The 24,941-nt window shown below is 48.5% G+C and overlaps 2 protein-coding genes across 4 annotated transcripts; one reads left to right on the top strand and one right to left on the bottom strand.

The window, feature by feature from the left end:
* The first annotated feature begins 3 nt into the window (after positions 1 to 3).
* ESCO2 (establishment of sister chromatid cohesion N-acetyltransferase 2) lies at positions 4 to 15,099 on the top strand. Of its 2 annotated transcripts, XM_003204577.5 has the most exons (12): positions 4 to 474; positions 780 to 842; positions 3,414 to 4,344; positions 5,847 to 5,934; positions 6,971 to 7,028; positions 7,241 to 7,276; positions 9,368 to 9,488; positions 10,875 to 11,006; positions 11,474 to 11,563; positions 12,387 to 12,530; positions 12,955 to 13,136; positions 14,351 to 15,099. In XM_003204577.5, the coding sequence occupies exons 1-12, from the start codon at positions 386 to 388 to the stop codon at positions 14,487 to 14,489; spliced, it is 2,073 nt and encodes a 690-aa protein (XP_003204625.1). In that variant the 5' UTR covers positions 4 to 385; the 3' UTR covers positions 14,490 to 15,099. The 2 variants fall into 2 exon arrangements, with proteins under 2 accessions (XP_003204625.1, XP_010706354.1); XM_010708052.4 differs by lacking the exon at positions 7,241 to 7,276 and having other exon boundaries at positions 10 to 474.
* Positions 15,100 to 15,520: 421 nt separating this feature from the next.
* PBK (PDZ binding kinase) lies at positions 15,521 to 23,866 on the bottom strand. Of its 2 annotated transcripts, none has more exons than XM_003204576.5 (8): positions 23,779 to 23,866; positions 23,426 to 23,495; positions 22,195 to 22,279; positions 21,183 to 21,325; positions 19,515 to 19,684; positions 18,364 to 18,493; positions 16,592 to 16,768; positions 15,521 to 16,009 (listed from the first exon to the last, which is right to left on the bottom strand). In XM_003204576.5, the coding sequence occupies exons 2-8, from the start codon at positions 23,472 to 23,474 to the stop codon at positions 15,795 to 15,797; spliced, it is 969 nt and encodes a 322-aa protein (XP_003204624.1). In that variant the 5' UTR covers positions 23,475 to 23,495; positions 23,779 to 23,866; the 3' UTR covers positions 15,521 to 15,794. The 2 variants fall into 2 exon arrangements, with proteins under 2 accessions (XP_003204624.1, XP_010706355.1); XM_010708053.3 differs by having other exon boundaries at positions 23,661 to 23,827.
* Between the last annotated feature and the right edge of the window lie 1,075 nt (positions 23,867 to 24,941).

The raw sequence follows: 24,941 nt of genomic DNA, 5'->3' as shown, positions 1-24,941 counted from the left end.
TTATATTTCCTGAGCGTGTGGACCTCTGTGAGGACTGCAGCCTCACGGAGGGCTCTCACAGCGTGGTCCTGTAGCTCTCGCTAGTTAAGTCCTTGTAAATTTCACTAGATTGAGCGCCTCAGTCGAACTCCGAGTTGTGAGCTTTGTAACAGGGCAAAGATCTTCCCAAGCCTCGAAGTCTCAGCGTGCATTGCGAACTACAGCTCCCAGCGTGCCTCGCGCTCCGCCCCTCCCCATAGGCAGCTCTGTTCTCGCGAGGCACGCTGGGAGTTGGAGTTTCCGCCAGGGGGTGGGGACAACCATCTGACTGGTTGAAATGTGAGTGGCGGGCCGTAGTCAGACCAATGGCCCTGCGAGGTGTGCTGAGCGGCAAGGCTCTCGGCCAATGCGAAGTGGATGGGCGGCCTGGCGGGTGAACGCGCGCGGGTTGGAACGCGCGGGACCGTTGGTGGCCGTGATGGAGGCGGCGCTGAGGTGAGGGGGAGTGCGGCCGGGGGTGTGCGGGGCCTGCGGGGTCTGGAGTCGTCCTGGGAGGGTCTGAGGGTCTGTTCCCGTCTTTCTTATCGCCCCCATTTTGGTATTGGAAGGCTTTGGTTAGGACTCGAAGCAGAAATGTTCTCTGTGTCGTTGTTTACTCTCAGTTAAAACATTATTCCGATCCCTACCCTGTCTGAAAACTGCTTCCATTAATTGTTGTTGCCAGCTCCCAACTTCTCTTCCTTAATTAACCGAAAGCTGTAAGTAAAATCGATTTCACCTGACTCAATGCCTTCCTGCAGGTGCTCGGCTGATAACATGGAAGCTGTGAGCTCACAGAAGAAGAGTCAGAACCCCGCTCAGACGTACGTTAACTGCTTACAAACCTCTTTTTTTTTTAAATGTTGTCCTGAACATAAATTCATAGAATCATAGCATGGTTAAGTTGGAAGGACCTTACCCTGCTGCAATGGGCTGGGTGCCCCACATCAGCTTGGGCTGCCCAGGGCCCATCTGTGGTCTTGGGCACCCATAGCTCTGGGCAGCAATACCAGGGTATCACAGCCATCTGAATAAAGAATTTCCTCTTTATATCTAATCTGAATTAGTTTAAGGCCATTCCCCTTTGTCCTATTGATAATGGACTGTGCAAAACATCAATCCTCCTCCTGCTTATAAGCTCCCTTCAGCTATTGGAAGGCCTCAGCGAGGTCTCCCCAGAGACATTCTCTTGTCCAAGCTGAACAAGCCCAACTCCATCAACCTGTCTTTATAGAAGAGGTGTTCCAGCCCTTTGATCATCTTCATGGCCCACCTCTCAACCTAATCCAACAGCTCTGCATCCTTCCAGTGCAGGCCTGGGCACAGTATTCCAGCTGCGGTTTCACAAGGGTGGAATAGAGGTGGACAGTCACCTTCCTCTCTCTGCTGGCACCCCTCTGTTAATGCAGCTCAGGCCTGCCAGGCTGCAGGAGCATACTGCTGGCTCATGTCCTGCTTTTCATCCGTCAGAACCACCAAGTCCTTCTCCTCAAGACTGCTCTCAGTGAGTTCTCTGTCTGTAGATGAAAAAAACATGGAGGTGCAGGTGGATGGCAGCTGGCCATGAGCCAGCACTGTGCCCTAGCAACTCAGAAAGCTGACTGTATCCTGGACTGCACCAAAAGCAGCGTGGCCAGCAGGATCAGGGAGGTGATCCTGCCCCTCTACTCTGTGCTGTGTGACCTCACCTGGAGTGCTGGGAGTCCTCAGTACAGGAGAGACATGGAGCTGTTGGAGTGCATCCAGAGGAGGGCCACAAGAACAATCCCAGGGATGGAACAGCTCTCCTATGAGGACAGGCTGAGAGAGCTGGGGTTGTGCAGCCTGGAGAAGGCTGTGGGATGACCTGAGTGAGGCCTGTCAGTATCTAAAGGAGAGCTGTAAGAAGGAAGGAGGCAAACTCTTTGGCAGGGTCTGTTGTGATAGGACAGGGGGAAATAATTTCAAATTAAAAGAGAGGACATATAGCCTGGGTATAAGGAAAATGTGTTTTTTTTTCTTACAGTAAGAGTAGTGAAACACTGAAATGGATTGCCCAGAGAGGTGGTGGCTGCCCTGTCCTCCCTGCAGACAGCCAAGGTCAGGCTGTATGGGACTGTGAGCACCTGATGGATCTGTAGCTGTTCCTGTTCACTGCAGGGGAGTTGGACCAGATGGTTTTTAAAGGTTCCTTCCAACTCAACAATTCTATGATGTATCTGGGGGTTGCCCCAACTCAAGTACAGCATCTTATATTTCAAATTCTTGAAAATTTTATCGTGAAGTGGAAATAAGTATTAAGGTAGTTTTGAAATGCACTGGAATTAGTCAATATTTATGACTTAACAGCATTTTATATTGTACTGAGAGCTTTCAACTGATATATAGGGAACCTGAAACTGATCTTCCATCTAAAGCACAATCAGTGCAGAATTAGAAACATGAAAAAAGTGTCACAGTAAGCTGATGCTTTGCAGAGCCACGTTGGTGGTTGCATTGCTATGTTCTAGAGCTATTATTTCTTTTTAATAAGTGTGTCTTATTTTGGAAGTCACCTCTGTCAAACGTGTGACATTCACACACAACCCTAATGAGGTCCCAAAATTAATGGAAACCTACAAAAAATGATTGCTTAGGAATCTAAGAAATAAAACTCTGACGTTGACATTTATTTGTGATAGAGTTTCAGTCTTTTCCAGTTTGTAAAGACTTAAAAGTGTGCAAATGATCATAGAAGCACGAGCTGTCCTGAGCTGGCTGGCAGTGCTGGACCTGCTGCACCCCAGGGGCACTTTTATTCCCCCAGGAGTTCCTTTCTTACACATATCTTACAGGTATATCTTTTCCCACTAATGTAGTCACTGGCCATGGACACAAAGCTGAGCTTTACATCCCACAGAACAGGCTGTTCCTCTCCCTTTGTAACTTTGTCACAGCAGAACAGGTTTCTCTCATGCTCCTTTTGTCCTTCACCCACAAAAATATTTCAGGGAGGAGACCAGGGTGAAGTTTTTCTTCTGAATTGGACGGACAAATTCCTGAGATAGTGAGATTTTTTTCCTCAGTAAATATTTACAGCAGGCAAATATGTTACAGCTGAATGTGTCCTTTGTGTAAAGTGAATCCCCTTTGGGCCCTGAGTGCAGCGCTGACAGAGTTTTAGGCTCTGAAATACATCGGTGTGAGAATTCAGTGCATGCCTTTCAGAACCTGGTGTGAAATACTGTGGGATTTTTGCTTCCCCCCACTGAAAGCAGAAAACAAAATGGCTGTTGACAGCCTTGGGTCTGTGTTTGTTAAAGGGCATATTACTGGTGCAGGCAACTAGGCTGAGTGAACTTGGAGCGTTACTTAAGCACAAGAATAACTGAAAAGCTGTCAATATGTGACATTTTACTTTGTTGTTGTTTTCATAGTGCCTTTGAGACTCCTGTGAAAAGAAAGGATCCGGGTTTTGCTGAAAGCCTCAAGAAATCGAGAGCTCGTTGGTTTTCTTCTCAGATCAAATGGTCACCTGGCTCCAGCGATGAGGAAAGTGGAGCTGTCTCTGTGAAGCCAGCACCACTGAGGAGGTTGGATGTGTCCCCACTGCAGGCTGCCAGCATCCCCACTGCTGCACGCAGGGAGTTTTCCTCCCAGTTATCCCCTAAGCCTGCTGCCTCGTACCAGCCCATCGTGCCTGTGCTGTCTTTTTATAGCAAGGAAAAGCAATACCTTACTATTCTAGAGAGGAAACAGCTGAGTGAGAACGGAGCTTCTGGGGAGAGGGGCAGTTGTAAGAGTCCCCTGGCTGCCAGCAGGACTGAGAAAGTTAATGTGAATGTCAGGAACACGAGTTCGAAGCCAGCCAGGCCTGCAGCTGGTTCCAAGCATGGCAAAACTGCCCCCAAAGTCCTTAAGAAGCTGAAAGCAGATGTACCCCCTAAAAAACCTAGTGTGGGGAAAGAGAATACTCCTTGTTTAATTAAGAAGAAGATGGATTCACCCTTCAGAGTTCTCAGCATGACAGTGAAACCAGCTCTGAGGCTTCAGTTGGGAGCAGCATTCTTTTCTGCCAGCAAGAAGTCACACTCGAAGAAACCACCCTTAGACCTTAAGCCACTCCAGAGCCCCCCCAGGTCTCATTCTGCTGATGCCAGCAAAAGCCTCGAGGCAGACACTGCACAAAGAAGTACTTCTGTGCCTCAGAAGAGAGAAAACAACAACAAAGAGAACTTTCCACGTTGCGTAAATCAAGAGAGAAATACCACACAGGAAGGAAAGGTGTCTCTGCAGCAAAGTGCAGGCAGCACTGTTGTTGCTTCTCATCCTTCTGAGACTGCAGAGTGCAGCCATGCAGGGAGCACGGTGAGTAGAGGTGTCAGCAGGGTTCAGGTGACATGCACTGAGTTTGCTGGGTCTCACACATGCTCCGGTTACTCAGCCCAGGTGTTTATTCAGATTTGACTTAAAGAGAACCTCTGCAGGTTTGTTTGTATTTTATGAAGGCTTAAAACAGTGGTAAAACCCCAGTTTGTTGTCATCCCTGTGTGCTGCAGTGAAATACCTGGTTAGGATGGCTGAGGGGAAAGCTGCCTGTGAGTGTTTGTGCTGACAACAATCTGAGTCATCATCATAGAATCATAGAATGGCCTGGGTTGAAAAGGACCACAATGCTCATCCAGTTCCAACCCCCTGCTATGTGCAGGTCACCAACCAGCAGACCAGGCTGCCCAGAGCCACATCCAGCCTGGCCTTGAATGCCTCCAGGGATGGGGCATCCACAACCTCCTTGGGCAACCTGTTCCAGTGCCTCACCACCCTCTGGCTGAAAAACTTCCTTCAAATATCCAACCTAAACCTCCTCTGTCTCGGTTTCAAACCATTCCCCCTTGTTATTTCTGTGTTTGTGTGTGGTGAGGAGCAAAGCTGACAAAGAACTGCATAGGTGTTAGGTGGGAAAGCTAAGGGTAGCAGTGGAATGCAGTAAATATAAAATCAGAACAGGGTCACAGACTTCCATTACACTTAATGTCACATCTGTGTTGCTGCATTCTGGCATCTAAGATGTGTGGAAGTGGGAACAGCTGCTGGGGTTCTACTGCAGTGTTTAATAGCAGGCACTGGAAGGAAGCAGTGAACAAGAAGGAAGCTGTTTTTATAGGCCTGATGTGTTTAATTGAAGCAGTGCATGATTATAAAGAACAGTTTATTGCCTGCTTTGTTCACCTGCACTGTATTAGTGTGTCTCTCACACACCAATCTTAATTGTCAATATGCTTTTACTAGCCAGCACTACTAAAACACAAACGTTAGCTTGCACAATCCAATCTTGCACACACAGTAAATATGTAACTTTTTAAAGCATTTCACTCTGCTGTGATTGCATTTTTTTTGCATGGGTGAGCTGTTTCTCAGGGGTTAATCAGAAGTACGTAGCATCGGAAAAAGAAACTTGGTGACTTTGTTACTGCAAAATGAGCACAGGCAGAGTTTGGGCCTTGATCTGGTTTCACATTGTGCAGTCTGGTGACCCTGAGGAGATGGGAAATAACATAATCATGTTATGACAAGGGCAGAGTTGGAGGCAACAGTTGGTTTGGCAGACTTTAATAGAATGCTTGCAGGAGGCTTCCAAAAACTGTTAAGACACATAGATATAAGCAGAAAGTGAAGCTGAGTCCCAGGCGTGCTAAGCTGACGATACAAACAAGAAAATAAAGCACAAAAAAATGCAGTGATGAGTGAATCAAACTGTATACAACATCAATTAATGCTGTTTGGGAAGGGAGCCTGGATTGTGTGTGGTTCTGTAACTGCTATCTGAGAGCTGGGGAGTTTTTGCCCTAAAAAATTGTCTTAATTTACAGGGTGGTGGTGAGATTAGTTCTTCCACAACATGCGAGTCAGATGATTGCATTCCTTCCAGCCAATCTCCACACGAAGGGAGTAAGAAGGGTAAGTTGAATCCTATACATCTTGGTCTTCTCATGCAGTCCATGTGCACAGTACATAGGAAATGCATTTGGGAGATGCTTCTGGTTTGAAGGAGGTGGTAACTCAAGTGTTTCATAGGCAGCTGCTGCCCAGAGAGTGGATACCTCTTACTTCTTTTGCCCCTGCTTATTGTTAAGTGGAGCAGTTTTCCTTTTATCCTTACTTCAGACTATTTTTTTCCAACCCTTTTTAATGCAAGAACGCTTTTTAATTTCAATTCTTACACATGCCTGTCTGCTAGCTAAATATCCACAAGGCTGTATGCACGAAGTTTATGTCTCATGGTGACCTAGGAAACTCCCCTCTGCACTTCTTTTAGCAGTGAATTACTGCCAATAGTGGTTTGAATGTGATTTAACTGAGTGTTCTTTTTCTGAAATGTGCAATTTGGAGTGTCCTTTATGTCTTAATGATGCTAATGAGCTGCTCACAAGTAGTTCTTTCCTAGTTTGTCACCTGGATTTCACATTTCCTCACCAAGTAGCAGGCACTACCAAGTCTTCCTCTTGCTCTTATTGAATGCTTTCTTGGCCCTCTAAAATCTCACATTTCTAACAAGTTTGGGGCTTTGTATCATTTATTGGAGCCTTCCTTTCCTCTTCTGATAATAACAAGAGTCATTTTATTGTGTCCTGTTCCTAGAAACATGTTTGTCTTCTCAGTGTGTTCTTTGGAGGCTGTCAGTGCCACTTTTCTGCCTGTGCACTTCCTCGTGTTTCTGTAATTGCTGAGGAGTCTCCATCCTTTAGCAAATGCAGTTAAAATCATGAAAGCAGAAAACAGTTGAGCACTTGAATTATTTATGCTTGATGGAAAACACTCCTAAGCAATAATTCACTTAGACTTACTGTGATCTATGCTGCATTATCCTAAAACTTGCAGATTGTGTGCTGTAACCTATGGTAAGACTTCCCAACTTCTTCTGTTTCCATGTATCAACGTGTTCTGTGACTAAAAAATGGCTCTAAGCCACTATAATGTCACTTATCTTTTCCAGCATCTTCGAATGCCCTTGTCTACCCCATATTCAGTGGGCCCCCTACCAGCAAGAAGAGGTATGTTCATCTTTGCTGTCTATCAGGAGTGTCATGTTGACAGAATAATTGTTAAAATATGCATATAATCATTCTAAAAGCCCAAGTTCAGCCTTCTATCTTGGTGCAGTGCAACAGGAGAAATAATCCTCGTTGGCACCTGCTTCGCTCAGGTGCTTGTGGCTGATAAGCTGTCCTGTAGCAGCACTCAAACTTCTGAACTTTTGATCCAGGTGCAAAAGACAAGACAGAAGTTGTAACAGAAATGGGTGAGAGTTAATTAACAGAAGCATCTGCTTCTCTTCTCCTTTCCCACCTGAGTGGATCTTTCAGAATTGTACTTGGCTGTGTTTCACGTTTAGTGGGATGTGAATAGAGCACGAGCATGTGAGGTTTGCTTTTGGATTCTGTAAAATGCATGATCTCTTTGCTAAATGACTTCCAGCCTCCATGCTTCTCTCTGTACTGCTAAGGTGTGATTGTGCTGATGTTTGTGCTTCTGATGAGCTTATTTCCTTAATTAATTTCTGCCCTACTCTGAAACTTCCAATGGAAAAAGATTTCTTTTCCCATGCAAGAAAAGCTGCCGTTTCCCCTCCCACACTGAATCAACTCCTTGATACGTTTTGTTAACAATCAAAACATTCTGAGCCTAGTTTATTGTGGACATTAACGCACACGCAACCCCCAACACTTGAAATCATTTCAGATTGAGCCAAAACAAACCTTCCAAAACTTGTTGAGCTATGGTAGTCCTTTGCCACAGAGGAGTGTTGAAAGCGAGATCTGATTGCAATATTTGCTTTGCTTCCTCATGTGGCTTTTCACATACCTTCCATGGTGCAAGTGGAACCCTGGAATATGTGCAAAGCCTGGTGTTTGTGATTAACTGCACATCAGCCTCGGATCTGCTGTTGTCTCTTGGGAAGCTGATGAACACAAGCTTTTCCTATGTGAAGTTTCTGCTTTGGAAGTTCTCCTTAGTAGCTGAATCTATAAAATGGTTTGGTGTATCTGTGAGCTCCATGTTCACTGCATGACACTAAGAGTTTCCCACTTTGAGATTGCTTAAGAAATGCCATGCTGTGGGAAGTCTGAAGGAAAACTGTGCAGTTAATAACAAGTTGCAGTGGGTCTCAGCTAAAGTTTCTCCATCTAGATCAAAACCCATAGGTAATTGGAGATCAATCTTTTTTTCTCCTTGAGAGGGAAGCGTTGCTGATGCTGTGTGTGATTCGTAGTCAGCTTTCTTCAGCACAGGAATACCTGAAGCTGTGTAAAATAATCTCAGATGATGATGCCACTCCTGCTGAGATGGCAGAATAGGACCCTCGTCCTTGCTTTGTGTCACAGTGTGCCCAAATCCAGCTTGGATCAGGTATCCTGAGCTGCACACACTGAGCCCTCACACCAGGGCTCACTGAGTTGTGCATTGAGACATGAGTTCCCTCTGCCAGCTGCACTTTTAATCACGGTCATTTGGGGCTGCATCCCTTCTGCTCATCACCCCGAGCCCTGCTGGGGATGTTACAAACCCACCAAGCTCCACAGGGCAGCCTGGTGCTCTCCACTCACATCTTTGGCGTGGAGTTTCTGTGTCCTATGTGTGATTCAGCATTGTTCTGCTGCTGGAGGAGTGCTGAGTTCACCGTGTTCACCATCCAAGGGCTTTGTGACAGTGCTCAGCTGCTGCAGCCCTCTGCCAGGACTGTGGGTTTGGTGTGCTCTGCCCCACAGAAGGAGGTACGGTTTTGGAGGCTTGGAGTGTGGCAATGAACTCTTCCTTCACAGCTGCAGTAAGGAGGGCTTCTCTTCAAGCATGTTTTTAAAAGCATGATTACAGCCATAAGTTTATGTATTAGCTTAACAGGAGTATATCAAAGGGATTCTTTAGGGGATGTTTTATTCCTTTGGATCCTGGACTTGGAGGTGAGGTTTCCAGCACTGAGCAGCTTGCTGAGTCTGTGTGGGACTGCCTAGTCCAAGGAAGCTGTGGTTTGAGGCTGGAGCATGTATTTCTTCATCTCCAGTTCCCATGCTTCATGGACCTGGCCCTGTCCCCTTTGGCTGGGACTGCTGAGTTCCAGCTAGTGGCAGTGTCCCAGTATCCTGGAGATAGGATGGTTGTGGAAGTGAGAGAGTGCTTAATCGTGAGCTTGGTAGCTGTGCAGTTCCTGTTCTGCCTTGAGCCCTACTCACTCTCCAGAAAGCAGCTGGTATCACAGCTGTCAACAACCTTTGCTGTATCACAGTTTTGGGGTGCTCTGTTATAAAAGTCACAACCTTGCCCTGGGTGTCTGATGTGTGAAGCTAACCTTTGTGTGAGTGACCAACTGACATCTTTCTGAAATGATTTTCAGGGCGCTGGATGAACTGAGTTCTCCATTTGGATCCAGTCCACCTGCAAAAATGCCACACGGTGTGCAGAAAAGCAAGAAAGCAAGAGAACTCTGCAAGCAGTCCAACAATCAGATGATCATTGTAAGGATGCTGGGTCGTTGGGGTGGCTCTTGGCACACTGACAAGGAAATAAGACATGTCTTGAGGCTAAGCAATAAGCAGATTTCCTTCCACGTAAGCCTCAAACAAACCACACTGTGACTACTATAACAGCAAATGGCAGTCAAGGCAGCATGGAAATGTATAAGCAGGGGCTGTGAACGCAGAGCTGTGAAGCACATCTGCCTTCCTGCTGCTGCTGCACTTCTGGGTGAAGCTCTGATCTGATCTGAACTGATCTGATTGCTGGGTGGTTACACAGAGGAGAGAAACCCAGATGAGAGCAGCAGTATGAAGACAGCTGCAGCATTTACCCTGCACTCGTTCTGAGTGTGGCTGACATGTGGGCCACAAGCTCCAGCCTAACCCATGTACACCTCTTCTTGGGGCCATGATGGAGAGGGGGTGGATAGCAGGTGCTGAGGGATAAGGGCATGCCCACACTGAGAGGACACAGGGAAGGGCAAACAGCCTGTGCAGGAAAATAGAACAAGTTCTAAACACATGGGCCTTCATTTCATATCACCACTTAGATATCAACCTGCTGCTCATAGAATCCTAGAATGGCCTGGGTTGAAAAGGACCTCAAAGATTGATACTAGTTGATTGATCATCTAATTGAAACTAGATGTTCATTATAGTCCTTTTCAACCTTGGCCATTCTATGATTCTATGATCCAGTTCCAACCCCCTGCTATGTGCAGGTCGCCAACCAGCAGACCAGGCTGCCCAGAGCCACATCCAGCCTGGCCTTGAATGCCTGCAGGGATGGGGCATCCACAGCCTCCTTGGGCAACCTGGTCCAGTGCCTCACCACCCTCTGGGTGAAAAACTTCCTCCTAATATTTAGCCTAAATCTCCCTTGTCTCAGTTTAAAACCATTCCCCCTTGTCCTATCAACATCTTCCCTTGTAAACAGCTGTTCCCCCTCCTGTTTATATGCTCCCTTCAGGTACTGAAAGCTGTTGCACAGCTGACATGCAGTTCCTTCTCCCTGTCTTCTGACAGAGCTATGAATTTTTATTTTATTTTATTTTAGGTGACTGGCAAAAAAGGGCTGTATGGTTTTCCTTTGCTTTTGTGGTGTTCTTGTACATTGTTTGCTCAGCATGTCGCTGACCCATCTGTTTCAAGACTTGTTCCAAATAATGCATTCTTTGTGTAACAACTTTATGCTATGTAGTCTTGAATATTCTACAGATAAGCAAAAGCTTGTGCTCCTCCTCCTAAATCCAAATGTAATCAAAATATTTTAATCTTTGATTATTGTTGCTATACAAATTCTTAACCTCATTCCTTTAAACTAAACGTGGTTTTGACCTTCAGAGCACGTGTCATTCATGCTTAACCAACTCTGTTTCTCACTAGGATGCCGGACAGAAGCATTTTGGTACTGTTGCCTGCAAGTCATGTGGCATGATCTACACAGCTGCCAGCCCTGAGGACGAAGCCCAGCACATCCAGTACCACGAGAGATTCCTCGAGTGCCTCAGATATGTGGTAAGGCCTCTGCTGCATTCACATCTCTGAAGGACACAGGAGAATCCTACATTGTTGGAAAGGAGCTTAAAGATCATTTAGTTCCAACCCCTGCTTGCCCCTTACAGCCCAGGCCGACCAGGGCCCACCCATGGCCTTGTGCATCTCCAGGGACGGGGCACCCACAGCTCTTTGGACAGCTGTGCCTGGGCCTCACTGCATTCTGAGTAAAGAGGAAGCAGCACATATCATCCAGGTATTAAGTTGAGACAGCTGCAGGCTGTTTTGTCAGCCAGAAGGGAGGTTAAAGTGTAAGTAGTGCGCAGTGCCAGCAACTGTGTTCGTCAGTTTGATGAATGTGATTTGACTTTATTCCTGAAAGCTGAGGTGGTTCAAATTACAGCTACATCTGCCAGAGTCTTCACTGAATCACTTCCTCTCTTGCTAAACCACTGACTTGTTTTTTTTTCTCCCCCTCTCTGTGGCAGTGTTGGAAGAAAGAACGGGTTGTGGCAGAGTTCTGGGATGGGAAAATCGTATTGATTCTTCCAGATGACCCAAAATATGCAGTCAAGAAGGTACATGTTTGTTTATTTTGGGGGTTGTATTGTAGATTAGTTTTTTCATGGCTCAGATCCCTGAATGCCTCAATTCACACAGTCATACATCGCTTGGAATGCAGAAAGCCTACAGGAGGGCAGAGCAGGGTCACTGTATCACATAATGGCTGCTTTGGAAGGGAACTTACAGGCTGGGTGCCCCCAGTAGCTCAAGGTGTGCAGAGCCCATCTGTGGCCTTGGGCACCTCTAGGGATGGGGCACCCACAGCTTTCATGGGTCGTGGCAGCTTGCATTTCTACAGTGCAGGTTGCTGTGATCGCTCATCCTGACCCTCCACGCTGAAGGTCTTGTTCTTAAATGTTCATTACAACGTGTTGGAGGATTCAGGTGACAGGTGGGTGTGCTCTGAGGGAGATACAGAGATGAGAATGCTAGCGAGAGCCTGTTCTTTCTCATGTCTTCTTAATAAAACAAAACAAAACAATCCTGCCAGACCAGCTGCGTGTACAGTGAGAGCCACTGGTGTCAGGTAAAGCTGCAAAGTGCTTCAGGGCTGCTTCATGAAGCCTGACCTTGTGTAAGCATGGGATTACTTGGGGGAAATGAGTTTTATAGAATCATAGAATGGCCTGGGTTGAAAAAAGACCACAATGATCATCTGGTTTCAAGCCCCCTGCTACGTGCAGGGTCACCAACCAGCAGACCGGGCTGCCCAGAGCCACATCCAGCCTGGCATCGAATGCCTCCAGGGACGGGGCATCCACAGCCTCCTTTCATTCATTCAGGTTCATGCTGAGCTGAAGAATGCTGGTACCTAATGCACCCCTCGTTTTGTTTCAGGCAGAAGACGTGCGGGAGATCGTAGATAATGAACTGGGCTTCAAGCAAGTTGCCTTGAGTTGCCCAGCCAAGACTAAAACCTACTTGTTTGTGTCCAACGAGAAGATGATCGTTGGGTGCCTGGTGGCTGAATCAATCAAACAGGTGTGTGTTAATTGTGTGAGGAGAGGGGGAAACTACAGGCTGGTAAGTGGGGCTCTTGGTGTGTTTTGCAAGTGTTAACCTTTCACAGGAGGGGGAAGGGTAAAATTAAAAAAAAGAGGAAGAGTAAAATTAAGGAAAAGCTTGTGTTTTTGTCACATTGTGATGTTACTAAAAGCAGTTGGGTTTGCACAGCAGGTGTTTGAGCAAGCTTGCACATGTTTTAGGAGCTGGTCTGCCCTGCAAAATCATAGAATGGCTTGGGTTGAGAAAGACCACAGTGATCATCTAGTCTCAACCCCCCTGCTATGTGCAGGGTCGCCAATCAGCAGTCCAGGCTGCCAGTAAAAGGAAGTTAAGCTGGGTATTACTTGGTGGCTCTGCATCCCTGAGGGGAACAGCTGAACGCACCTGCTTGTCTCTGCAGGCTTTCCGGGTGCTGTCTGAGCCCAGCACTACTCAGAGCCCTGGGCAGGATGCCCTGCAGCAGCACCGGGCGTGGCGCTGCTCCACGGCGCCGGAGCCTGCAGTGTGTGGTGTCAGCAGGATCTGGGTGTTTGGCCCCGCACGCAGGAGGGGCATCGCACGGCGCCTGGTGGACGTGGTCAGGTATGGAGCTGAGGCAGGGTGGGAACCGGGAGAGGGAGGAAGGGATTGCAGAGAATCGACAAGAATCTTTGTCCTGTGGTTAATTTGGCCCTGAGGAGGCTGAGAAGAGGCCTCGTGGCGGCCTGAAGCTTCCTCCAGTGATAGGATCTGAAGGAATGGCATGGAGCTGAATCAGGGGAGGGTGAGGTGGGGGTTAGGGAAAGGTTCTGCCCCAGAGAGCAGTGGGCACAGCCCCAGTTTTGGAGCTCAGGGTGTGTTGGGACACCACTTTCAGCCATAGGGTTTGGGTGTGGAGCCAGGGGTTGGACTCGGTGATCCTTGGGAGTCCCTTCCAACTCAAGGTATTCTGTGGTTCATTCGTGTGTATGGACACATCTGCAATCCCATCTTCATGGTGGAGGGCTACTAAGTGGACAGGTACTCTGTTTGTGTAGTACTTACATGATGTGTATCTGAAATCTCGAAGGTGAGCCAAGATGTTATGGCTGAGTATAACTGGAACACACAGCTACGAGGACTGGAATTTCCAAGGGAAACTGCTTGTTAGGAAAGAGTATTTTTTGTGTTATTTTACTGGATAAATTGGGCCTAAACACCAAGTGTTTTCCAGGCAGGAAATTCTGAACTTTTCAAGTGTGTTTGGCTCAGGAGAAACTTGAAGGAAAAAAAAAATAATAAAGTAAAAGAACAACAAGCAAGCATCCCCTCAATCTGTTCCTAGGGACTGCCTCCAGGCTGAGCTTGGTCTATGAGCCTGTAGTAATATGTAAGCATTAATATGTAATATATACTCACTGAATACATAATATAAATGTGCACAGGAAGTATATGCATACATCTGCCTGTATTTATACATATATATAAATATATCAACCTACTCCATTATAGTTTGAGTTCAGTGTTCTGAAAATCCATCGCTCGGTGCTCAGTTCTCACTCCCTCTGTTGGCAGTGTTGCCCTGAGCCAAGGGGACCTCAGTGGCCTGTATTCAGTATTACGTTCTCCTTATTACAAGTCTTAAATTCCTGGTTCCTAATTAAACCACGCTCCAGGAGGGCAAAGTGGCATCGGAACTGTCCTCTGCTGCTTGAAAGCAGAGCTTCATAAGGGGGTCTGCCTCCCTATTTTGGTTCTGTATCAGCTTCCTGCAGAGAGGGGCTGGGGGTGACGCTCCCCTGGGTCACAGCGTGGCTGACAGCTCTCTTCTCCCCCAGGAGCACATTCATGTATGGCAGCTACCTGAGCACTGAGGAAATTGCCTTCTCTGACCCCACACCAGATGGCAAACAGTTTGCAACCGAATACTGCCAAACACCCACCTTCCTCGTCTACAACTTTGTTTATGGCAACTGACTGGACTTGATTACCACTAGCTGTGAGTAGTTCAAATCATTTACAATGACTGTGTTGCTTTTAAAGTAACACTTTAATGTTAGGGCCTGGTGAACTCTGGCTTCCTGCTGAGCACTCCTTTTTCCTGCACTTGTGGGAAGGCCACACCTTCTGTACACTGGTGGTGGATGCTGTGAACGCAAGGAAGCTTGCTTGGATTGCAGATAATTTTCTCTCTAAATCTAAGTTTTATTACAAATAACTTTATTTCTTTAAGAGTTTGAATTAATATAAAGCTGATTGTTTCTCCCCCTGGCTGTGGGGGTGTTTGAACTCTCCATGCATGTACTGGGGAACACCAGGCAGCATCCTGGGGGGTGTGGGGGGTTTGATGTGCACTGTTGTGAGAAAGCTGCTTGGAACTACCTGCTGAATGTGCAGGAGCTGAATGTAAAGGGCTGGGGCAGAGGCAGTGGTGGGAAGCTGTCCCTAAATTTGTGCATACAGAAGTGTGACGTGTTACAATGAGAACATGGGGCAGGATTTCCCTCAGCCTCCAGTGCACAAGGTCTGGAACCTTTGAAGTGTTGTGCTGCAGAGTTTGCTTGTTCAATAAACTGTTCAAAATGCTGCTGCTTGAGCTCGTTTCTGTGCACAGAGGGGTATGGAAACAAAACTCTCCTAGTTACAGTTTGGAGGAGGAGGTAGCAGTAGCTTCAAACTGCCAAGAGCTGCACGTAGGAGCAGGACCAGCTGTGGCACAGCTGCCACCTCCAGTTAGGTGCAGGCATTTCCTAAACATGTAATGTGTTGGTTTTTTTTTTTTTTCTTACCTGCCTCTCCCACCATTCTTTTACCCGTAGAAGATTCTGTGCAGCAACTTTTCATATCAGGAAACCTTTTCATGAGCCTGCAGCTTGTTTGTAGCCCCTCTGTTAGCTGGGAGTGCTGACCACCACCACCTCAAGGATACAACCCTGCAGCACCTGGCAGGGACACCCACACCCTCAAATACCAGCCTCTGGAGAAAGAATATCACTTCCACACCAAGGTAAAGAAGAAAGTATATTTGATACCTGTCACAAAAACACCAACTGTGGATTAAATCAACACAAATATAGAAAAGATTTTTAAACTGCTAAAACAGAGCAATTAAGAACATGGAGCTTATTGCAAACTAAAGTGCAGGCTGGAGAGGATTGCTCTAGAACTAGCAATCCCTGCTCTCCAGTGCTAAGATGGGTCATCATTTAACATGTTTAGGCTCTGTTTTTAAGGACAGAGCATAGAAGGATACAAACTACAGGAACAGCCTCACCCTCGAGTTCAGGCCCTGAGCTCTGGGGGCAGGCTTGCCTCCAGGACTGCCACAACATGAGCAGCTGAGGGACGTTTCTTTGGGTCCTCACTGGTGCAGATAGAGAAGAGCTCAATCACCTGCTGGTAGGATGAGTCCAGCTCATCCATGTTCAGGGCTGGACGGGTTCCCAAAGCTGCATAATATGCTTCTTCATCAAAGTCATCCTCATCAAAAGACTCATCTGGCCAAAAAAAGAAAAAAAAAAACAACAACACAAAAACCATCAACCACATCAGGAAGGGTGCAAGTGCTGTGAGCTGCACACATCTGAGGGCTCTGGCTCAGTTGGAGCCCAGCTTTCACCCTTTCTTTAGGGATTAGGAAAGAAGATGCTGGACTACAGGGCTGGCTGGGAGGAAAAGCTGCAGCCAGGAGCCACTAGGCTCTGACACCAACAATGTGAGCAAGATGCCCTGGCAATTGAGTTTGTTGGTTTGTATCAGCACTCCTGGAACAAGCAGGATACTCCCAACCCACATGGGTTTTAGCTTTGGGGCACACTCCCCCCAGGCTGCTATCTCAGGTCTGCCCCTGCACATCCCATCCACTCCTCCCACTGTGTCTCATGTGCTTGCTGTAAGTGAATAAGGGCACAAACCTCACTGGGGCAGGCATGAAGAGCCCATATCAACTCCTACTGCTTCAGCCTTTGCTTTGTCAGAAGAGAAACAACTCCCATGTGCCCTCGGCACAGCAAACTTGCTCTAGTGTGTCTTTTCCAGCCACTTCAAATGCACCCATTGTGAGAAATACAGAAACAAACCTTCATCATCGGTGCTGCTGCCCAGGTTGAGGTGGGGCACAGAGAGGGTCATCATTTCCCAGAGGGTCAGCCCAAAGGAGAAGATGTCAGCCTTGTCAGTGATCACACCATCATCACTCAGAGCTTCCTTGGGCTTCCAGGGCTCGGTGCCAATGTAGTGCACTGTAGGGTCACTCACTGCAAGGAATCAATGCAGTTTGGGGTGGCTGCTAGGACTGACACAGCAAGACGTGGCTGCTGCTCACTATGCAGCAGGATTCAGCCTGTTTGTAGCATGCAGAACCCACAGAACTGTGGGATCACAGGGTGGGGTCTTGCAGAAGACTGAACCCATTTCTCTTTCCCATCTGTGCGGCCTCAAACTTTGTGACCCATGGCTAGCTCTGCTCAGTGCCTGACACTGCCAAGGGAGGAGATGTCATGGAGGAGCATGTGACAGCATGCAGGGGGAGAAGTACTGAGGGTCAGGGCTGTGCTCTGCAGCTTAGCCCTCCCATAAGATGCCTTGCCAGGAAGAGGTTTTACATCATTTGTACCTGGTTGTTTCCCTTCCTCAGCCTAGCACCCCTCAAGAAGGAGCAGGACGGAGGAGACAGTACTCCCAGGTCAACTTTCCCCTTTGCTTTTGGCCACACTGACCTCGTCAGGGGACAAAGTGAACCCCTGGAGCTCACCAAGCTCCATCAGCCACCACCAGGCACACAGTTCAGCTTAGTTACCTCAAACACAAATCCAATTCTCACCACTTCGTTCAATTTAACGCCTGGGTGACCATAACTAGCCTCAGGAGAGCTGAAATGCTCACTTCTCAGCTTCAACCTAAGAAGGAAGCACCAGGTCTGACTTGATCCCTTGCACCCCATTCGTGTTGGTCAAACCAGTAGTTACAAGCAGGATAGTGCCACATTTCCCCCAGCTTTGTCTAGCAAATTCCTGAGCTGCCAGCAATCTCAGCTACTCCAGAACCTTTATTTCAGTGCTCATCTTCCAAGCCCTGCCTGTAACCAGAAGGGAATGCTGAAGTCCCTCAGCACTTCACAGCCTGATGTGTGCTGATCCCTGGCAGCCACACAGATCAGGACCAGCACCCTCTTGCTGGCAGTTTATGCTGTCTCCTCGAGACCAGGAGGAGGCAAAGCCAAGATGAGAGCTGAGCAAGAGGATGGTTAAATCAGCCCAGAAATCGATACTTTAACCACACTCCTCTCTGGAAGATTACACTGGGGTGCTGCCTCCAGCTCTCTTGCTCCTTGTAAAAGGGAACAGCTACTAATAAAAACGTAATAGAGCAGCTTTATAAGTTATGAGGCTGTTGCAGGCCCAAGCACTGCGTAGAGCAGCATAGAAAAGCATTCTTGTAATTAACCCAAACACATTTCCTGCTGTTCACAGCCAAGCCACGACGCCATTAGACATCTGCTTCTCATTTACATGAAGTCTTTATAATGCTTGCATTTGGCTCTTGCTTCCTTCCAGCCCTATAAGAAACATTCATTTACTTTAAGCTCTGGCAACAGCATTGCCTCAGCAGAGTCCAGCAGGGCCTCATCCAGCATCCCCCACACAACAGCACTGCTGCCCCCAGGGTGAACATGGAAGGGTACAGGACAGACATCAAGCTCTGAGGGATGAAAACTGGGCCTTAAGAGAGCCCTTTCACCCCCACACAGTGCACCCAACACCCCCCAAGGACCCACAAGGGTGTGTTGGTGCTGCTGCTGTGGCCAGGCTCTGGCAGCCACCCAGCTGCTCTTCCCCATAGCCCAACCTACCGGTCAGGTTCTCATCCAGAGGCAGAGATACTCCCACGTCACAGATCTTGATGGCTTCAAAGTCACCCTTAACAACAACATTGGGAGACTTGATATCTCCATGGAGCAGCTTCTTGTCATTGTGAAGGTACTAGGAGGCAGAGGGAAGCAATTAACACCTATGGACATTCATAGAATCATTAAGGATTGAGAAGACCTCAAAGATCAAGTCCAACCATTGACCCAGCACTACCATGCCCACTTGTAGAATCATAGGAGCCATTAAGGTGGGAAAAGACCTCCAACATCATCAAGTCCACACATTAACCCATCACCATCTTGCCTACTAAACCATAGAGAATGTGCCTATGGGGAGTCTGCTGGGCTGGGACCACCTGATCCCTCTGCTTGCTTTGAAGGTTTCCCCAAAGCACCCCAGAGCCCTGTGGGAGCACTGCAGGTTGCAGGCAGAGCTGGGAGAGTATTTTTCATAGGCAATCCCAAATCTCTGCTCCTTGTGTCCAGGTTGACATAAAATACTGTGTTCTGCCTTGGCACTATCAGTCAGCTTAAAGGCATTGTCCAGCCTTGCTGCTCCATTGCAGCAGTGCCCAGCTATATAAGGCTGCTGCTAGAGGATAACAAAAGGAAGTCAGTTGCTGAGCTTGTGAAGGGCAGGTACAATCCTCAGTTCTTCTATTACAAGGTAAATCACACTTTGAAAAATATCTCCTACTGCTGCTAAGCCTGACGCAGCACTACCCAAAGAGATATTAGATATTACATGCAGGAGCAGCTCCAATGCTGCAGTAGGAGGTGCACAAGTGGCACCAGCTGGCAGTCACTGCTAACCAAGAGCAGCTTTCTGCAAGAGCCTGGCACAGCATGGAGCTGGCAGTGAGCAGACAAGCAGGCAGCACAGAGCCAGCAGGACACGTGTGCCAACGACTGCTGCTTCACTTTAAATATGACTCTGATCACAAGCTTCAGGAATGATAGGGGCACCTGAGTGTGTACAGCACCCAAGTTAGAAAAGCTCCAGTGCCTTACACAAAGCATTACAGCATCTGCTCTCCATCTGCTGGCACTTGGCCTTCTCACACATTGCATTCATTTATTTTTCTGGTAGATACAACCCCACGTGGAACAGCTGTGGTTAACACTAAACGTACCTTCAGCCCCCTTGCCATGCTCAAGGCAACTTTGGAAATTGTTGCAGCAGGGAAAGGGCCCAAACGAGCTGCATTTCTTTCTTCAATTAAGTCATTGAGAGATTTTTCTCCTCCAAACTCCATGACAAGACACATGCTTCCATCGTTGGCTTCAGTGAATGCACGGTAACCTTTCGAAAGAGACTGTGTTGGTTAGAGAGCTGGGCAGGGCTTTGGGCACTTTGGGAGGTGCCCCTGTGGCAGGGCTTGGGGCTGAGTGGGCTCTAAGGGCCCTTCTGACCCAAACCACGCTGTGATTCTATGAAATTCACACCCTGGAAGATCTCACGGCACGTCTTTGCGTGGCAGCTTCATGGAGGTGAAGCCACAGGAGCAGCCATGGAGAGCCACGTGGCCCCACAAAGGGACAGGAGCCTCAGACTTCACGTATAGAAGGAAGGAAACTCCCACAGACTTCCACTTCCCAGCTCAGCTTTGTACCCCTTGACAGGGCGAGGGATTTATCCTGACGTCCACAAGATAAAGAACTGAGCACAGGGAAGGAGAAGTGCAGCAGGTCCACAGGGCTGACACCTGCAGTTGGACAACGAGGAGCCAGAGAGCAAAACAAAGGGCAGGGGGAGGCCTGGGGAAGCTCAGCCCTCCTCTCACAGGGACTATTTCACAAGGTAAAACTATGGGTGTGTAACCCTTCTTCTTCCACTTCTCACAACCACCTGTACACACGTGATGAAGAACAGTACAGAAGCCTCATCCTGTCAATGATTTACAGCCCTTTTTACAAGGAAAAAGAAAAAACAGTGCACTATTTGCAACATGAAAGGTCAAGAATACCTTTGCTTTTCAATTCCTGCCAGAATCACGGCGCACTATTTTAGTGATACAAACAACATTCCTCGTAGCTAACGGCATCTGTAATTCAAGTGGCCATGCTGAGGTGGTTTAATGCACAAATAAAAGGAAAGTCAAACAAAGCTGCTGTCCTGACTGCCAGCAGAGATGTTACACAAGATAAGGGCAGAAATTAAACACAGACCAAAGCAGTTTCTCAAAATATTCCTACCACTGACAGCCAAGATCTTGACAGAGCCTCGATTGTCACCCCCAGCCTGGAACAAAGGTGTGTCATAAGGGTGGAACCCAGAGCCCGAACACACAGCACACATCTCATCAAGATGCTGCTTGCCCTCTGCACTTCCACCATGCCCTCTCCATTCCCTGAGGTCATAAGTTAAGGCTTCAGTAAGCACAGCTCTGGTACAGGCGCTGTTTTTTCTCTGGTTCTCTCACCACAGATAGGCAGCCTACAGCTCTCCTGTGGGGTAGCTCACCCCAGAGCCATGCCAGCAACTGACACTGATCTCAACAGCCAAAGAAACACCAAAGGGTATTTTCTGCTCCAAAACTGATGCCCAGGGGCACTCCTTAGTCCCCATCATGTAGGTGAGACAAAGCTGTGGTGCTCCATCCCTGCAGGTGTCCAAGGCCAGGCTGGATGGGGCTCTGGGTAGCCTGATCTAGTGGGGTGCACCCAGCCCATGGCAGGGAGTGGGGCTGGAGGAGACTCAAAGGTCCCTTTCAACCCAAACCGTTCTGAGATTCTCTGATCCACCAGCCCCAACAGCCTGATTTGCAATAAGAGCAACACAGGCTGTGCTGGAAACTTACCCACAATGTTGGGGTGCTTGAGGCTTTTCAAGATCTTGGCCTCTTCGTTCAGTCTGGACTGATAGATGTTTTGCTGATTTTTATTGCATTTGGAATTAATTTTCTTCACAGCCCAAGGGGATCGAGATAAACCTCTGGGAGATCTGTATGGGGAAACCCACATGTTTCAGTCAGAACCACTCCGCCTGTAAGCAGCACAGTGAATGCTGCCCAAGTCACTAAGGACCTACTCCAGAGAGCATCTGTCTTTAGTTTATGGAAGGAAAAAAAAAAAATGGAAAAAAATAAAAAAAAGAACACTAAAATAAACTACAGCTTGCCAACCCAGCCTGTAGTGATAGGACAAGGGGAAATGGCTTTGAACTATAAGAGAGATTTAAGGTTAGATACTGGGGGGAGTTCTGTACTCAGAGAGCAATGAGACATTGGCACTGCTGCCAATGAGAGCTGTGGGGGCCCCTTCCCTGGCAGTGCCCAAGGCCATGGGTGGACCCTGGGCAGCCCCAGAAAGGTCCCCATGGCAGGGGTTGAGACTGGGTGTGCTAGAAGGTCCCTTCCAGCCCAAACTGCTCTCATATTCCTTAAACACGCACACACTGGAGCTGTACAGTAATGTTTTGCCCATACATACATCACTCTTACACTGAATTCTTAAGTGCTGCAGAAAAGGAGATGTGGACCAACACTTCTTCTGGGTAGAGGAGCTGAGGCCTGAGGAGGGAAGCAGTTTGCTCCACAGGCCAGAGCAGAGCCAAGGAGAGTCCCCACATATCTGAATTCCAGGCCAGGGAAAGGCAGGTGGATTATTCCAAACTGACAGGCCCCTTTACAGCTCTGAGCCCTCCAGTGCTGTGCTGACACACATAGGACAACTGGGAATGCCACAACCTTCCCTAATTCTGCCTATTCCAGACTGTATTTTCTTACACAGAACCCAATTGCTTCCTAACCCCTGACTTATAGAGCAGGAAGATGCCAGGCCCACTCTGAGCACCATGTCCCTCTCACTTACCTTTTCATCAAGTAGACGTTCACCCCAGTACCGTATCCAAGCTTCTGCATGGAGGGGGAGGCAGGAATAGTGATAGAAGCTGGCCCTGTGTTTGAGCAGAACAGAAAAATGCAGCCTGATGAATGCCCACACAGGGACAGCAGGCAGCAGCAGCCTCACATTGCTAGGAGCTGTGATCCACTTGTGATTCCACATACATGCTGGTGCAAACTCAGATTTAAGAAAGCTCCTTTCCAACCCCTCCTTTTCCCCCAGTATTTCATTGAATCAAACACAAGTCTCACTGAGATGTCCCTTCACCACTCCTGTTAGGTGTCTCATGCAGGACAGATCCTGGTGAAGTTTTGTTTCATGTTCTACGTTCAAGCTGATGTTAGATTACAAAATAATAGAATGGCTTAGGTTGGAATGGACCTTAAAGCTCATCCAGTCCCAACCCGTGCCATAGGCTGGCTGGTTGATGCCCACAGCCCCATCCATGGCCTTGGGCACCTCTTGCTGTGACTCATCCACAACAAGGCACAGCTTTCTAGTTCCTATTCTCTGGACTAATCTACCTTAATGGAATTGGCTCAGTACTGGTTGGATGAACATACATCAACTCCAGGCACTGAAGTCTAGGGCCTGAAGCCAAGCGTGGAAACCCATTTAGGGGTTGGAATAGATCCCTTTCTACTCTGCCCTTATGAAGCCCCATCTGGAGTACTGCATCCAAGTACTCCAGCGTAGATCCAAGCCTGAGCACCCAGCACAGGAAAGATGTGGGAGTCCAAAAGAGAGCCACAAAGATATTCAGAGAGCTGGAGCATCAATCCTATGCAGACAGGCTGAGGGAGCTGGGGATGTTCAGCGTGGAGAGGAGGAGCTCCAAAGAGATCTCTGTAGCCTTCCAGTACTTAAAGGGAGCTTATAAGCAGGAAGAAAATCAACCTTTTCCATGGGTAGATTGTGACAGGACAAGGGAGACAGGTTTTAAATTAAAAGAGAAATTTTTCACCCAGAGGGCAGTGAGATGCTGGCACAGGCAGCCCAAAGAGGCTGGGGATGCCCCATCCTGGGAAGGCTAGGTTGGATGGGGCTCTGAGCAGCCTGATACAATGGTTTCCATTACGTCTGCATGGTCAGCAGCAGGGAGGTTGGAACTAAACGATCTTTAAGGCTCTTTCCAACCCCCAAACCTTCTATGATCCCTAGAGGTCTGTGCCTCTGATTCCGTCATTCCACAACTCACCGGCTTTCTCCTTCTGCTCCAGGCTGCTCTGACATTTCTTGGCTTCCATGGCTACGGACCGCGCTGATCGCTACAGCAGAGAGCAGAGATCTCATCACACCCCCAGCACAAAGAAGGGCACACGGACAGCGCCGGGGGGCGGCGAGCCCAACTCGGCCCTGAGCCTCTGCCCTCAGGTGCCTTCCCCGCCCGAGGCAACGACATCCAAACCCCGCCCACCCCCCAGTCCCCTCACCCAAAGCCTCTCCCAGCCCCCAAAGCCCCAGCGGCTCTGGAGCCCACAGAGCAGAGGGAAGCGATCTATGTAGGCAATGAGAAGCCTGCGGGATCCGCTGCGGCGCGCCGCCCGCTACCTTCCACCTCCGCCGCCGCCGTTTGAATGCAGCGCGCGCGGGAGCTCCGCCTCCTTTCAACCCTCCGCTACGGCGGCCGCGAGGGAACAAAATAAGTCGGAATGCTGAAGGGGGCGTGGCTTCATCGTGGGTGTGGCCTCTTGTTGCGGAACGCAGCGGGGGCGTGGTCTAAAGGGGCGGAGCCTGCAGAGCGCCCTCAAGGGGTGCTGATGGGAAGAGGAGTTTTTGGGATCCCTATAACTTCTCCAGACCTTTTGGGGGGGGTCAATGTGGGGTCTCCAAGCCCTTTCGGGGCATTTCTCACATTCTCCATGAGGTTCCCAAGCCTGTGGGAGTTCCCGTGGCATCTCCAGACCCTTTGGGGAGTCATTTTGGGGTCCCCAAGTCCTTTGGTGTCCCCAAATCCTTTGGGTGATCAATGTGGGGTCCTTAAGCCCTTTGAGTGATTTCCATGAGGTCCCCAAGCCTCTGGGTGGGTCCCAAGTGAGGTCTCCGACATCTAAAGGGGATCCCCATGGGGTTCCTAAGCCCTTTGGGAGGGATTTCCATGGAGTTCCAAGCCTCCAGTCCCTTTTGGGCATCCATGTGCAGTCCTCAGCCTTTTGGAGGTTCTCTCTAAACCCCTAGGTGTTCCAAGCCCCTAAGGAGGGCATTCATGGGGTCCCCTAGCCCCTCGATGAATCCTCACTGGGGTCTCCAACCCCTAAGGGACATACCTATGGGGTTTCCAGCCATTTCAGTGGTCAGTGTAAGGTCCCTAAGCTCTCCATGGAGTTTCAAGCTCCTAAGGAGGGGGGTCTCCATCGGGTCCCCAAGCCTTTCGGGAAGTCAGTGTGGTGTCCTTAAGGCCTTTGGGGGATCTCTGGTGTCCCACAAACTCCTGGGGTATTCCCCATAGAGTTTCCAGGCTCCTAAAGGGGGACCCTATGGACTCAGACATTTGAGAGATCTTCATGAGGTCCCCAAACCTCTGGATGGGTCCCAAGCGGAGTCTCCAACATCTAAGGGGGATCCCCATGGGGTCCTTAAGCCCTTTGGGAAATATTTCCATGTAGTTCCAAGCCCCTAGGGAATTCTCCATGGGATTCCCAGCCCTTCAAGGAGTTGTGTTGCCATGGTGTCCTCAAACCCTCGGGGCATCGTGTCCCTATGAAGGTGCCACG

This window comes from Meleagris gallopavo, chromosome 2 (genome assembly GCF_905368555.1).
Source record: "Meleagris gallopavo chromosome 2, MGAL_WU_HG_1.1, whole genome shotgun sequence".
Classification (NCBI taxonomy): domain Eukaryota; kingdom Metazoa; phylum Chordata; class Aves; order Galliformes; family Phasianidae; genus Meleagris; species Meleagris gallopavo.
The sequence above is the reverse complement of the archived record's forward strand: the minus strand, read 5'-3'. Positions and strand labels throughout refer to the sequence as shown.

Bases quoted from the DNA above. Each gene is read 5' to 3' on its own strand.
- PBK (XM_003204576.5), bottom strand. From the start codon at position 23,474: ATGGAAGCCAAGAAATGTCAGAGCAGCCTGGAGCAGAAGGAGAAAGCC. The intron at 19,685-21,182 runs GTAAGTTTCCAG...CTCTTTCGAAAG, and splicing joins CAAGCACCCCAACATTGTGG to GTTACCGTGCATTCACTGAA. The intron at 16,769-18,363 runs GTAGGTTGGGCT...GATTCCTTGCAG, and splicing joins TCTGGATGAGAACCTGACCG to TGAGTGACCCTACAGTGCAC.
- ESCO2 (XM_003204577.5), top strand. From the start codon at position 386: ATGCGAAGTGGATGGGCGGCCTGGCGGGTGAACGCGCGCGGGTTGGAA. The intron at 475-779 runs GTGAGGGGGAGT...GCCTTCCTGCAG, and splicing joins GTGATGGAGGCGGCGCTGAG to GTGCTCGGCTGATAACATGG. The intron at 7,277-9,367 runs GTGAGAGTTAAT...AATGATTTTCAG, and splicing joins AGAAGTTGTAACAGAAATGG to GGCGCTGGATGAACTGAGTT.